Source organism: Bombus affinis, chromosome 5 (assembly GCF_024516045.1).
Source record: "Bombus affinis isolate iyBomAffi1 chromosome 5, iyBomAffi1.2, whole genome shotgun sequence".
NCBI lineage: Eukaryota > Metazoa > Arthropoda > Insecta > Hymenoptera > Apidae > Bombus > Bombus affinis.
This window is the reverse complement of record NC_066348.1, coordinates 17,876,132-17,888,892: the sequence shown is the minus strand read 5'-3', so window position 1 is coordinate 17,888,892 and position 12,761 is coordinate 17,876,132. Positions and strand designations below refer to the sequence as shown.

Sequence of the window (12,761 nt, the reverse complement as noted above, 5' to 3'; positions counted from 1 at the left end):
TATACGAGGTCCACCGATTTAATTGATGCGAAATTGGAACGGTGCGGGCAGATTGAAATCACGAACGATCGAGGGACGGGAGAGCGGTCAGGTCTCTCTTCGGACGCTCCTTCTCCATCATTTTTACGAGGCTATTAAGTCCATCGATGAAAACATTCTCGCATGAAATATTAAGTATTCTCCCGGCTAATAATAACCTTCCACTTTGGACCGCGCGTTGCTTCGGATCGTTACAGCTTTATAACGTTACGGCATTATCGTATGTTGGACTTACTCGATGTTGGACATGGAAGGAAAGAGAGAAGAGAAAATGTCATCTACGCGAACGGTGATCGAAAAATGAGTAGATCCCGTGACTCTTTCCATGTCGTTTATTTCATCGGATACAAAATACGAACGTTATGTAAATCTACGCTTACGCGTTGTTCCTTCTCTATTTCGTAAATAATTAGTAGGCAGACTTGGTAGCGAAAGAATCGATAGCTGTCGGTGGCTGAGTATTCGTCCGGTTGCTCGTACGAGCAGTAACGAAACAGAAACTTGAATTTGACGGCAAGTGGGTTCATCGATTACGAAAGTTACGCAAATGGGCGACGATGGGCAACGTCGATGGAAATTGCGGGAAAAATGATCCACGCGTTACGATAAATGTAACGGATGTCGCAAGGATATTCCGGTTCCCGGTTCCCGCGCATTCTCCTTCTTCTTTCGCACGGCACTGCTACGCGATGTTGTTCCAATGGAACTGAGATCTAGATCGTCTCATTGATTATACATCAGCGTTTCCGTTATATTTCGCGAAACGAGAAACGAGACTGCTTCGCACAGCGGCCTTATTTTATCGGTAGGAATCGTGTCTTTGTTCGTTGAAATTACTTTGTACGTGTTTTGTTCAACGATAATTCTATTTCCGAATACGAGTATGCGAAAGGAAAAATATTCGTACCGTCGCGTATAGCACAGACTATTTATCCTTGAACCATAGCTATATTCGTTTCATAGGTCGCGAGTCCGTTACCACGTATCTATCGATAAATACCATTCTGGCAATTCTGACAAATACAGTCGTCTTTCATCGTGATGTTTCGGGCCTGACGAAACTTTTAATTTGCCGGATTAATCGTTACGCTTGAGCAACGATTAATTTCGCGTCGGGTATTGTGTGTCCGGGGTTATGACGTAAACGGATGCACCGCGCGTAAAATAAGGAGCATAACGTTGGACTAACGCGGCTAATGGAACACTAGCGCAGGGCGCTTTCCCACCGTCGTAATTGCCTGAATTGGGCTCGATAATCGTTACGTCAGACGATTCTCGACGATAAACTTCCCCGTTGAATATTCTTGCTGTTTGCACAATGTTACCGCGAATCGACGAAAAGTCGAAGCTATAGAGTGTTGCGCGAATTATAGCCAATTATAGTTACAGTTATCGAGCGAAGCGAATAAAAAGAAAAGAGGTTAAATATAGAAAAGAATAGAATATTTTAAACCAGGCATGGTTCGAAGAAACGTAGCAAGTATATACTTGTAGCAAACTCGATAAACCTGTTTGAGAGTGTTTCAAACAAACGCGCGGAAACATTATCGAACTATCGATTGCTTTTTCGCTCGCTTCCGCGACTCACGAAGGATTCGTACTCCGTCAACTATTTATCGTATTTTTAGGCGAATTAAAAATGTGAAAATTCCCTGCCTAAATCTGAACGAGGAATTACATAATTTATTCCGTAACGATTCCTATTACGTGCATTTTCGTACGGGGATTTGTCCAATTCCGAAACTGCGTTGGATTAAAACGAATCCGACCTATAGAATAACGCGATAGATCATACACGCCCGACTGAAAAACCTTGTACGTAGAACGTAGATGTTGCTGCTACGCTAGTCCGAGTAGATCGAGCGACTATCCTTCAACGCCTACGACGTTCCGCGTGATTATAAATTATAAATATAAGAGCGACCGATACGACGCGTATCGTATAAATGTGACGGTAATTAAACAATCGTCGGCCAGTCAGCTTGTCGAATCATCGATAATTTCTTTGAACGATTCAGCGTCGAAAGTTGTTACTCGAGCTACGTAGGTACGTTATTATCAACAACGTCCGCTGCACATTTTTTCTGGATCGTGGTCATTATATAGATAGAAGGTTTCTAAGCTTTCCACGATCGTCCTCGAGAAAGGAGAATAACGAAACATATAGCTCGTTTGCATCATCCATTCTCTAAAAAGACTGAAAAAAAAGGCAAGGGAATTTAACCTTGACAGCTCGATCGAGTTTTACACGATTAATCTCACGCGTTCAACTTTTCTCGCCGATATACGCAACTCTCGTTTAGTCGAAATACGCACCAAGGTGCAAACGAATACGTGTTACTATATATTTCTGACAAATGTCTACCTTCTCTCCATTAAACGAATGTTTTGTCGATCTTTTTTCTTTCAACCTTAGCTCCCTTCCCATAAAGTGCATCGTATACGTACACGTATAATTGTACACACAGCGTAAGAACTATACGACGTATTATCGTTATTACCTTTCGATTCTTTTCAATCTACGTTTCATTTACGCTATATCGTTAGCGAAAATTAGTATAAATCACCTTTGAATTACGTTTAAATACGATTTCATATGTAATTCTGTACGGAGCAAAACTATTCGCGATAAAGCGATTATACGAAAGAAGATGGACGAGCAAAAGGCAAATTTTCAATATCTCGGTAAAATAGACAGGCAAAACTGGTCGCGTTACTTTACACGCGCTTTGCATACGTTGATACTGTGGTATTCGAAGCACGTAATGGACCTCCGGAGAAGAATTCCAACCAACATGTTCGAAAAATCCGAATGCCCGTCTTCTCGATGCGTATCAACACCGTTGATAATACGACAACCCAACGTCTCCGTATTTTCTCCGGATAGACAAAGGTCCTCGATGGTGGAAAAAGATGGTGACGCGGCTAGGCGAGCGCGTAGTTGGGCGAAATTTGAAAATGCCGCGCGTCTGCATTCGAGGCACGTAGTTATCGGGCGGCGGTCGGTGTCGCGGCCAAGAAACGGGTTCTTCGAATCGCTCGAGATCCTTATTTCTACTCCGTTCTTCTTTCTCCTCTGCTCTTTCGTGCTCTGTTTCCACCGGAGAAACAGACCCGATTGACCTCGTCTAAGGCTTCCTTTATTCCGTGGAAACCACTCGAAAGCCGAGTTGTCGACTAATGTTGGTGAATCGTTGGTAGGCCAGGCTTTGCTACGTGACACGGCCACGGGCACACCTCCACCAGCGGTGGAGATCGGTGGAGACCGTCGTTGAGACGGTCGGAACGTAGAGCAAGGCTGTGAGAACGCGAACAACACCTCTTCGTTAGATCACTTTCTTCTTCTGCTTCGGTTTCAAGGTTAACAAGAACCGCGCAACAGATTTTCATCTCTCTGGCATTAACACAGATACATAGTCGATCGTGATCGCCTTTAACTTTCCGCTCTCGAGCATGAAAAAACTTGTTCGTCGATCGATCGGCAACTTGAGGCAAAACGGTCGATCGTAGCGAAAAAAATGGTTAACGCTAAAACACTGTTGCTTAAATTTAAGGGATCGCGATAGAATCGGTATATATGGATTCCTTACTGTCCGATATTCCCAACGAAATAGTAATCTTTTACACGTTTTTATAAGTTTTTACACGAGAAAATCTGTCCGATCTATTTGCTATTTATAGACGATTATAGGTCGATGTATATTTTACCGAAATCGTAATTTGCGTGATTAACAACTGACTTATCGTTAGTCAAGCCGAAGCTCGTACCATACGGGAATACGTAGGTACAGGAGTGGATTTTTGGATGGAAATTTGGAAGGGTAGAGGGAAATTCGGGTGGAAATAGGAGGGAAAAATTGTTGAGAGAGAAAAACACGTTGGTATAGCGATGGAAACTGTATTCGTTGATTCGGGAACAAGACGAAGAGGAGAAGCGCGGACGCATTCCGGGATACGAGAAGGCGGGATCCAGATGCGAGTTTCGGCTGAAAGTTGGAAAGAAACGGACCCTGCGGGGTCGATCGCAGCGAGGTTCGAAATTGCCGCGGAGGCCGTAATTTATTAAGATCCGTTGCGGATTCATCGTCGCGTTGGGTTAGAAGGTTAAGGAACGTCGGTCCACGTGGCCTTCCTTTTCCCTCGCCTCCGCTCAATTAAATTCTACTTCGAGCAGATCGTTTCATAAATCACATCCTGCCCTGAGCAGCGAGCACGCGCACAAACTCGGCCAACCGCGTGCACTTTCTCGCACGTAGTTTGCCGCGTAGTGGTAGCGGTAGCGGACAGTGATCGCAAGTCGCGAGAATGCCTTCTCGAATGTTAGAAACGCGAGATTTCGGTTTGATCGTTATTACGGACAAGTTGCGTGTACGAATGGAAATAATTATTATACGTTGGCGATATCGGACGTTTCGTAGTTGGGATTCGATTATTTATCGCGAGTCGATCGAGTCGGTCGATCGAGCGCCTGTCCTCGACGTGGCGATATGCTCGGCCACCGATTCGACCTAACTATTTAATAACATAGCAGCTTCAGCCAGCACCACCTGGCGGTCAGGCACGCCACGTCAAAGTCTTTATTAGACCCAATTGAACGTTATTGCTTCTCGAGCGCAAGAGGGATCGATCGGTGGACGGAGAAAGGCGGAGCAAAGGGTCGCAGAGGCGACAGCGACGAAAGAAGGCGGGAAGAATGGGAGAATGGAAGAAAGAGAGAGAGACGATAGTGGTTGTTTCTGTCGAGAAAATACGAAGAAAATACTAAGATATCCGATAAATAACGTAATTCTCCCGAACACGGTTGCAGACTGGCAAGGTACCGAGAGACAGGTGAAGAAAGACTACGCGTTCCCTACGCGTATCCGAGGTTTAATGCCGCGACTAAATGGGATACGCGTACGTCGATGCATATATGCGGCGTTAACTATCCCTGGCGAGGAAAGGTTACAGGGTCTACGCTCTACAGGCAGAGGCGGATTAACGACGTTAAACGGAATTATTGGGTAGCGGTGCGATTAACCCCGCGCCGATATTTATTAGCCGGCTAAAGCTCGATTATTTCTATCCAAGTATAAGTTTGCCTCGTCCGTGTTAACCAGATACCGTTCAATTAAGGGTGCGCGCCGGCATTAACGTCGCTTTCTTTCTCCTCCCTTTGCCGTATTCTACGTGAGCCAATATCGCGGTGGCGCGAATACATCCTTGCTTCTGCGATTACGAGCGAGCGATGCCGACGCGATATTGCCTCTGCAAAGCTGCCGAGATAGACCTTTCAAGAAGGTGTATCGATATAAGCTCCGAGCAGAGGTAGCAAGCGCAATGGTAAAACTACGACCGAAAGGGCTATATGTTTCTATTTTTCAGAGAATAAAGCAAGACGCGCAACGAAAATCGATACGAAGAACTGTCGCTGAAATTGATCTTGTCTGTTTCTTCGTACGCGTAATTCCATGTACGTACGTATAGTCGTTTGCATCGAGCCTCGTTGTCGAAGACCAACTGTATTACGGTTGCGTTTCGATGGAAATGGCGATAGAAAAGCTAGAAAGACGAAGAAGATGTTCGGAGGGCGATCGCAGCCTGGACGAGAACACGATTTCGCCCGGCCGACGAAGCCGCCTGTCTCGCGCCTCTTCCCGACGAAGCAAACGAAAAGGTGGACCAGTTGATATAATTCGATATAACGTTGCACCCAGCGACATTATCTGCTCTCGCGCGGTCAACTCGACTCCGGTCTCGATTAATCTCGACTCGATCTCAACAAAGCGCGGATTTATGTTCTCCGCGCCGCGTCCGCGGCCGCCGGGCCTTAAGTTACCCGGTGGAACCAGTTTTTGGCGAGCTCGTCTCTTTTCCGCAACCCCTTCTTTTTTCTCTTTTCCTTTTCATCCTGCTAACTTTGGTGTTCTACCCTCTTATTTGTCGTAAACGTAAAATATACAAGCACATACGTATATCGTAATCGTATAACACGCTGTTGCGTACAAGCTTGATTTACTTATTTACTTATTTCGGTACACTCGCGCGGGGTACTATATCTCGAAACTGTAACGGCAATAACCGTTTTATCGTTAAATTACCGAAATCATGCGCAATTTTGTAGCGAGCGTAGACAGAATTTCACGAGCGAAAATCGAACTCGATAACGTAAATATAACGTTAAACGTAGCGCTCTCGTATACGTACAGCCGATGAAGTTTTAAAAGGCAAAAGCCGAGTTTCGCTCGACCGTTCGAAACTATAGGAGCTCCGATGGGATAACACGATCCGGCGAAACGGTGATAAAAATTTATGCGGAGTACGTATAGTTGCCACGATGCGCATCGGCCTGGTCCTGTTGATCGAACGAGCGAGAGAGACGCGGACGGAAGTAAGGAGGAAGGAGGACCGATGAATCGGTGGAATAGGTTAACGGAAAATCGAGTCGCATCGTGGTTTCGTCGAAAAGGGCGATAGCGGAATTTACGTTGAAAGAAGAGATACGTAAAGTATCGGGAGGGGACCGTTAACGATGTCGTTCGACTTACTTGTACGATCCGTGAATGTTCTTGCAGGAGCCATGTCTGCACGGGTTCCTGTCGCATTCGTCGATGTCGTCCGCGCAATTCGGCCCGGTAAAGCCGGGTGCACACGTGCACTTGTAGCTGTCCTCCAGCGACAGACACTCGGCCCCGTTTCGACAAGGCGACGAGGCGCAGTGGTCTTGTCGTTCGCAGTGCTCGCCTGGAACACACAGAACAAAAAAGAACGAATGGTAGAGATACACGACGAGCCGTTTACACTTTGCACGGCGTACGGAAATCTTGACCGAACTCTGTAAATCGAATTGCGAGAGGATCGTTGCACAGCCACGGCCGTGTCGTTAACGCCCATACGTTAAAGCTGGAGTAATACGTCGTTGTATTACGGTCGCTGTTGTCAGATGTAACGATACTATTAAATAATAGGTAAGCATTTCTAAAGTTTAAGCGCCTCTGACTTTCTATACTTTTGATACTTTGAATACCATAGATCGAAGTATACAAGTTTTAGACAGTCGGTAGAGAAACAACAGACGTACAGTCGCACGAAGCTTTCTGCTCATTTAGAAAGCGTTTGTTCGCGTACATGCGCAGAAATCCCATCTTCGAATCGTTAAGTAAGACGGATAACGAAGGCTTGGCAGCTGCTAGCGAATAGATCGAGCCGAAAAAGAATCGGGGAGCGAATAAAAGGGGAGCGAAAGGGAGGACGAAGGCCGGAGGGGTGCGTTCCATCCTGCCGTACGAGTATGGCTCAACCCTGTCACGACCAAATGCGTTACGCAGAGGTAACGTGTCTGCGTAAGAATGTAAGAATGCGAGAATGCAAGAATTTAAACGTATAATATACGCGACGTAACAACAGCTTAACCACGTAAAGATTTAAGAGAGAATGGTCAAGTACGCTACAATAGGCAGCGTAAGATGCGTATATCGTACGAAAATAATTCGAACGGTACCGCTTAGATACGCGTACGTATCGAGAAATCGAATATTGCTCGACGCTAAAATCGACGTTGGTGTTAATTTGATCTTTTCCCATCGATCGCACGCTGGCAAGTGGGCGTGACGCGGTTAAGGGTACGTTTACCACGATTTTACGAATCGCCCGAGCCGAGGTTCGCGTCCGGTCGAGAAGAGAGATATCGTTTAAAACGGTGGCGACGACGGCGACAAAGTCCTGCTATCTAAGATCTACGTAAAATCTTATTCCTCGGCTCTCGAAGGTCACCGCTTAGCGAAACTAATCGCCAGAGTCGTCGTTCGTCGTTCTGCCGAATCTAAGATGTCGTTGCCTCTGAATCTGCGCGCGATCTCGCGCACTCGCTGGCAATGGTCGGTGGTTCTCCGACGATTTCGCGTTATCAACGAATAACCCTGCCCTCGTCGAGACGAAGGTAACGAAAGCAATCGAATTACGTATGTAAATTCTTCGCATCTCCTAATTTTTTTATCCAAATGACGGTAACCGTTTTGCGTTTCGCAGGATTCTCGAGATTTTTACTACACTTTGCCGATTTAAAGACAGAAAGCAGGGAAATTGGTAGTTTAAGCGTGAGAACCACTGGCCCAAAGGTACCGCCGCGGCGAAACGCTGTATCGCTCTCCGCCAATTATCCGGCTGGCAAGCTTCTCCTTTTCTTCCTTCTTCCTTTCCTCTTCTTTCGTCCTCGTTTCTCTTTCTCCTTCTTACATCGTCACGAATTTGTCAAGAGAGCACGTGCGCCTGCGTAAAGCCAGCCCATAAAAAATACCCGTTTGGCTACGCACCGAAACTTCCACCATGCGAACAAATTCGCCAACGAATCCAATTTCTTTCGGGTGTTTCTCTCGAGGAAGAACCCGACACAACGAATGCCTTTGAACGCATCGACGACCGCGGTTATCTCTTCGATCGGTCCATCGACGACCTTTTACGTAAGTAAGTACGCGTAAGGTACCTGTTGATTCACCGCCGCTGTTCGTTCGTCTCGTTTTACTCCGTCCATCTCTCTCCAATCGTCTTCACCTATCGCGTCCCTTTTCCTAAATTTCCTTTTCTTTTTTCTTGCGGCTAATTGTATTTTATTTTATTACCGCATGGAACGCGTTTATTTGGATTCGCGTTTGTTTTCAAGCTATTTTCGTTTTCCGATCTAAATTTAAACTCGATTACCGTATATCGTTTTGTACGTGGCGTTTAACGTTTCAACGTTATAATCGTGCCACGATAAATGTGCGAAGCCTACTTTGTAAAGTTGTTGGAAAAAATACCGTGACTGGAGAACGAGTCGGATTACGCGTACAACTCTTTTTCTCGATAAAAATCTGCCGTTTCGTTACGTCGCGAAGCGCCTCTTTTTTTCTTTTTTCTTTTTTTTTTTTTTGTTTTGTTTTGGTCGATTTTGAGAATGAAATTGCCAAGAGATGCTTACCGGTGTATCCAGTGGCACAGGTGCAAACGTATTCACGGAGCGATTTCAGATTGCAAGTGGCACCGTTCAAACACGGAGATGAGTCGCACGCGTTCTCGATCGGTATCTCGCACAGGCTCGCGGTAAATCCGACAGGACAGGAACAGGTAAACGAAGGTGTGCCACCCCCGCTACTTTCCTTCACCCTGCACGAACCACCGTTCTGACAGCGTGGTCCCGTGTGGCACGGGTTCAGATGTTGACAGTATTCTCCCACGTATTTCGACGTGCATCTGTAACAGCGTAAAAATAATATGCATCAGCAAAGTTGAAGATAGAAATCGATACGAATTATTTTTTTTAGAACTAATAATTCACGAGGAAAGAAGGACGAATGTTTCGCTGGAAGGCGTCGATCTGGAGATGGAAGGCGAAGAAGAAAGGAAGAAAGGATTCTACGTTCTCGCTCCTACTAAGCGATAAGAACGGAAGAAATAAGAGCGGTCAAAGTTTCCACAAAAAAGATTTGGAAAACGGAAGAGCCCGATCCTTCGAGGAAGTTTGCCGACACTGACGCGTGTCGTTACATTCCGCAAGCGCGAATTTCAGGTTATATCTGGGCGCCCACGCTCGCGCGCTCTGCCGAAACTGTCGTAAAAGTCGGGTCTATTCACGGAAACGCTTTCATCTTGGCGAACTGTAACTGCACGCATTCCGTTTCTTTCTGCGCAGCCCCTAATTAAACCTTTCCTTTATTATTTCGCGTAATCGTTCGCTTCCGTCGGCAGGAAGCCAACTGTAGAATCTCGGCAGGATAACCCGAAGGAAACCGCAAAATGTTTCACGAGCTTTCCACGAGGCTCGTTGGCTGCGACGCGATCCGCAAAGGTAAAGTTGAAACAGCGCAGCGCCCTGCAGAGAATAAACGCTTTATAAAGAAACGCCTTTCTATCTACCGGTTCGCAACGATCGTTGGTTCGAGAACTCGCATCGTGCTCCCTGATGGATCAGACTCGGTTTCGCGAGAAACCGTCGATAGGAAGAACCGAGAAACGAGTCCCCTTAAGGGTAACTAGCGCCTCGTTTGGTCGTTGCGCGATCGGAAGAATTTTTCTCCGATGAATCGAGTACACGTTCGTCCGACTGGCTCGATCGAATCGAATATTCCCTTGGTATTTTCTAAGGACACTCGACAAATTGGAGCGAGTTGTTACCGAGCAGAATGACTCGCTCACCTCGACTGTAGTAGAATGCGACGGAATCGCAGTTTCTTCGCTTCGCGTGGCATGGAATTCGTATTCGATCTCACAGATAAGTCGTACGTTATTCGAGTTATTCGAACGAGATGAAACGTATCCGGCTTAGGTTGATCGCGTATCGTTATCCACGCGGATTTTACGCGTTAACCATTCTACGCTTAGAACGATGATACGATAAAGCGAAATTTACAAACACGAACGAAGCGATCCTTTTCTTCGGATATCAAGGTAAAATTACATTTGTCGATGTTCGGTCGATTCGAAATCAGCCATCGAGAATATTATTACTTTCGAGTAATCTTACTTACGTCGACCAACGGAACTCTCCGTAAAACGAGTGGCCGTTGTCGAGAGTGCAGCTGGTCGCAAGTTGGTTCGCGCGCAACTTCTCCGCCGACTTCTTGCATCGAGGATATCGCGTATGCGAGCGCTTAGAAGGCCGCAGCCGGTATCTCTATAAACGGAAGCGACGATTCCACGGCCATTATTCGCCGGCAGCGAGTTTCTTCTCGACTACCGGTCCGGTCCAGCCAGCAGCAGGCCACGTTGAGCATCATCGCTTGGATTTATTGACTTCTATCTGTGAATATTCCCTTCTAAGCCAGCCAGGAGCGTAACGAACCGAACGCGGCGGTACCCACCACGGTACTCGCCATCGACTAGAAAAACCTTGTATACGTATATGTATCGCATATACGTATCATCGTCTACGTCCTAAGGGACACGTTATTTTACAAAGAATCGAGTTGCTCGTGGAACTTTTCGTTTTTACGTTTTCTAGGTAGGCAAGCGAGAGATCGCCTGGTTTACCGCGCTTCGAAACGACCGATTTCTCGTTTCATATTTTATATTCGATCGAATCTATCCTCGCGAATCTTATCGATTCTTTTCGCTCTACTTTCTCTTTGTCTTGCGATTAACAGTTGTTTGCAAAAAGCCAAATCCTCGAAATTCTCGTATCGTATTCTTCTCGCGGATACGATCATTCTTTTCCGATAAATGAAAACTCGACCGAATATTTTTTCATAAAATTGTGAAATTACTAAATAAGTTGCATCGGAGCGATAAAATAATCTTTTACGTAACACAGTGTAAAGTAGAATGTTTATTTTATATCATGTACTCTGCTGATCTAACCGGTACGATCGCAGCCGTCTCGCTACGATATCGTGTCAAGTACACTGTAATTACACTATCGTGTACTTTATTAACGAATGTGGGACGCACGCGTCCTATGATTTAGCGAAAATGCGCGTTCCCTGTCGCTTGCCATCTAAAGGCATTCTATAGACAAGACGATTTATTTATTTACACGTCGAAATATTTATTTACTTTTGTCTCATTTTTAGCCGAACCTTGTTTCAAACGAGCGAACGTTTCGACTTTCTCCGACACGGGACGATACTGTTTTATATAACTCTGGAAACGTGGGATTAACAACGTGTCGCTAGTCCAACAAGTACGCTACTGTTGCCTCGCGTGTATTTACGTGTATCTACATCTACATCTACATCTACATCTACATCTACATCTACATCTACGTCTGCGTCTACGTCTACAGGCGAATACGATTGCATCAAAGAATGGTGTGTACGCGCAGCATGTATCAATCAGAGACTCGACGGGCAGTAAAGTTCCGTCCAGTCCAGTAGTATCGTCATTCTGCTTTGTGCTTCTCGAAGGGAGCAACGTTGTTCAAGAGAAGATAAAACGAAGCCACTTTATGGTTGACCATTCTCTCTGATAATTATAATGGGCAACGTGGATGTATCCAGGCAGCTTCACGACACCCAACAAGATTTATTTCGCTCGACGTGCGTGCGCATAACGCGTATCAATCGCGATCTACGAGGCATAAACGCGTACACTCGTTAAAGTTTGTATTATCGGCGCGATAATCGGACTCGTAGTTGAAAATTTTCACGTTTCTCTATCCGGCGAAACGAAGGATTTTTAAAACATTTCCCGCTAACGCGAGCGAATAACTTGGAATTAAAATTCAATCAGGATAGCCAATTTACGAAGCTTTTCGGCTTAATCGACCGAAATCGGAAAGCATCGACGCCAAATGTCGTTCAAAGATTGTAAACGCGTGGCTAGAAATGTATAAGAAGGAATTAAGGCGATTCGAAATGGGAAAGAATCTATTTCGTGTTTTTGCACCGATCTTTTGCGATCGTAGAAGATTTAAAAATTTACGAAACGATAACGTGATGTACGGCGTAAGAGAAAAGATTCGAGCTAAACGTTATATAAAACTGCAAAAATAATTCTTAGCTTTGATTCTTAGCTTTTAGGGTAATATTCGTCGTTACGTAACAAACAGCCTACCAAAATACCAAAAGTTAGTTGCTCGAAGACGGACGATCGATCGATTTTTGCCCAACCGCGTAATCATCGAGCTGTCCGCTCTGGAAACGCGTTCGCTCTTATCAAATACCAAAGCGTTTCTTTCGTCTTGACTGCAAATGTTTAATCACTTGCTGGCGATTTCTTTTATTTCTCGGTAAGAGGAAGGAAAAGAAGAAGAGCGGACGAAAAAGAAAACC

At 45.5% G+C, this 12,761-nt stretch overlaps 1 protein-coding gene across 1 annotated transcript in view; it reads right to left on the bottom strand.

Annotated features, from left to right (window-relative positions):
• Window positions 1-12,761, bottom strand: part of LOC126916261 (neurogenic locus Notch protein) — a 178,747-nt gene that overhangs the window by 101,725 nt on the left and 64,261 nt on the right. The window contains exons 3-4 of the mRNA XM_050721841.1: window positions 8,975-9,246; window positions 6,567-6,762 (exon numbers count right to left, since the gene is read on the bottom strand). Coding sequence (XP_050577798.1) covers window positions 6,567-6,762; window positions 8,975-9,246 — 468 coding nt within the window. The remainder of the gene's footprint in view (window positions 1-6,566; window positions 6,763-8,974; window positions 9,247-12,761) is intronic.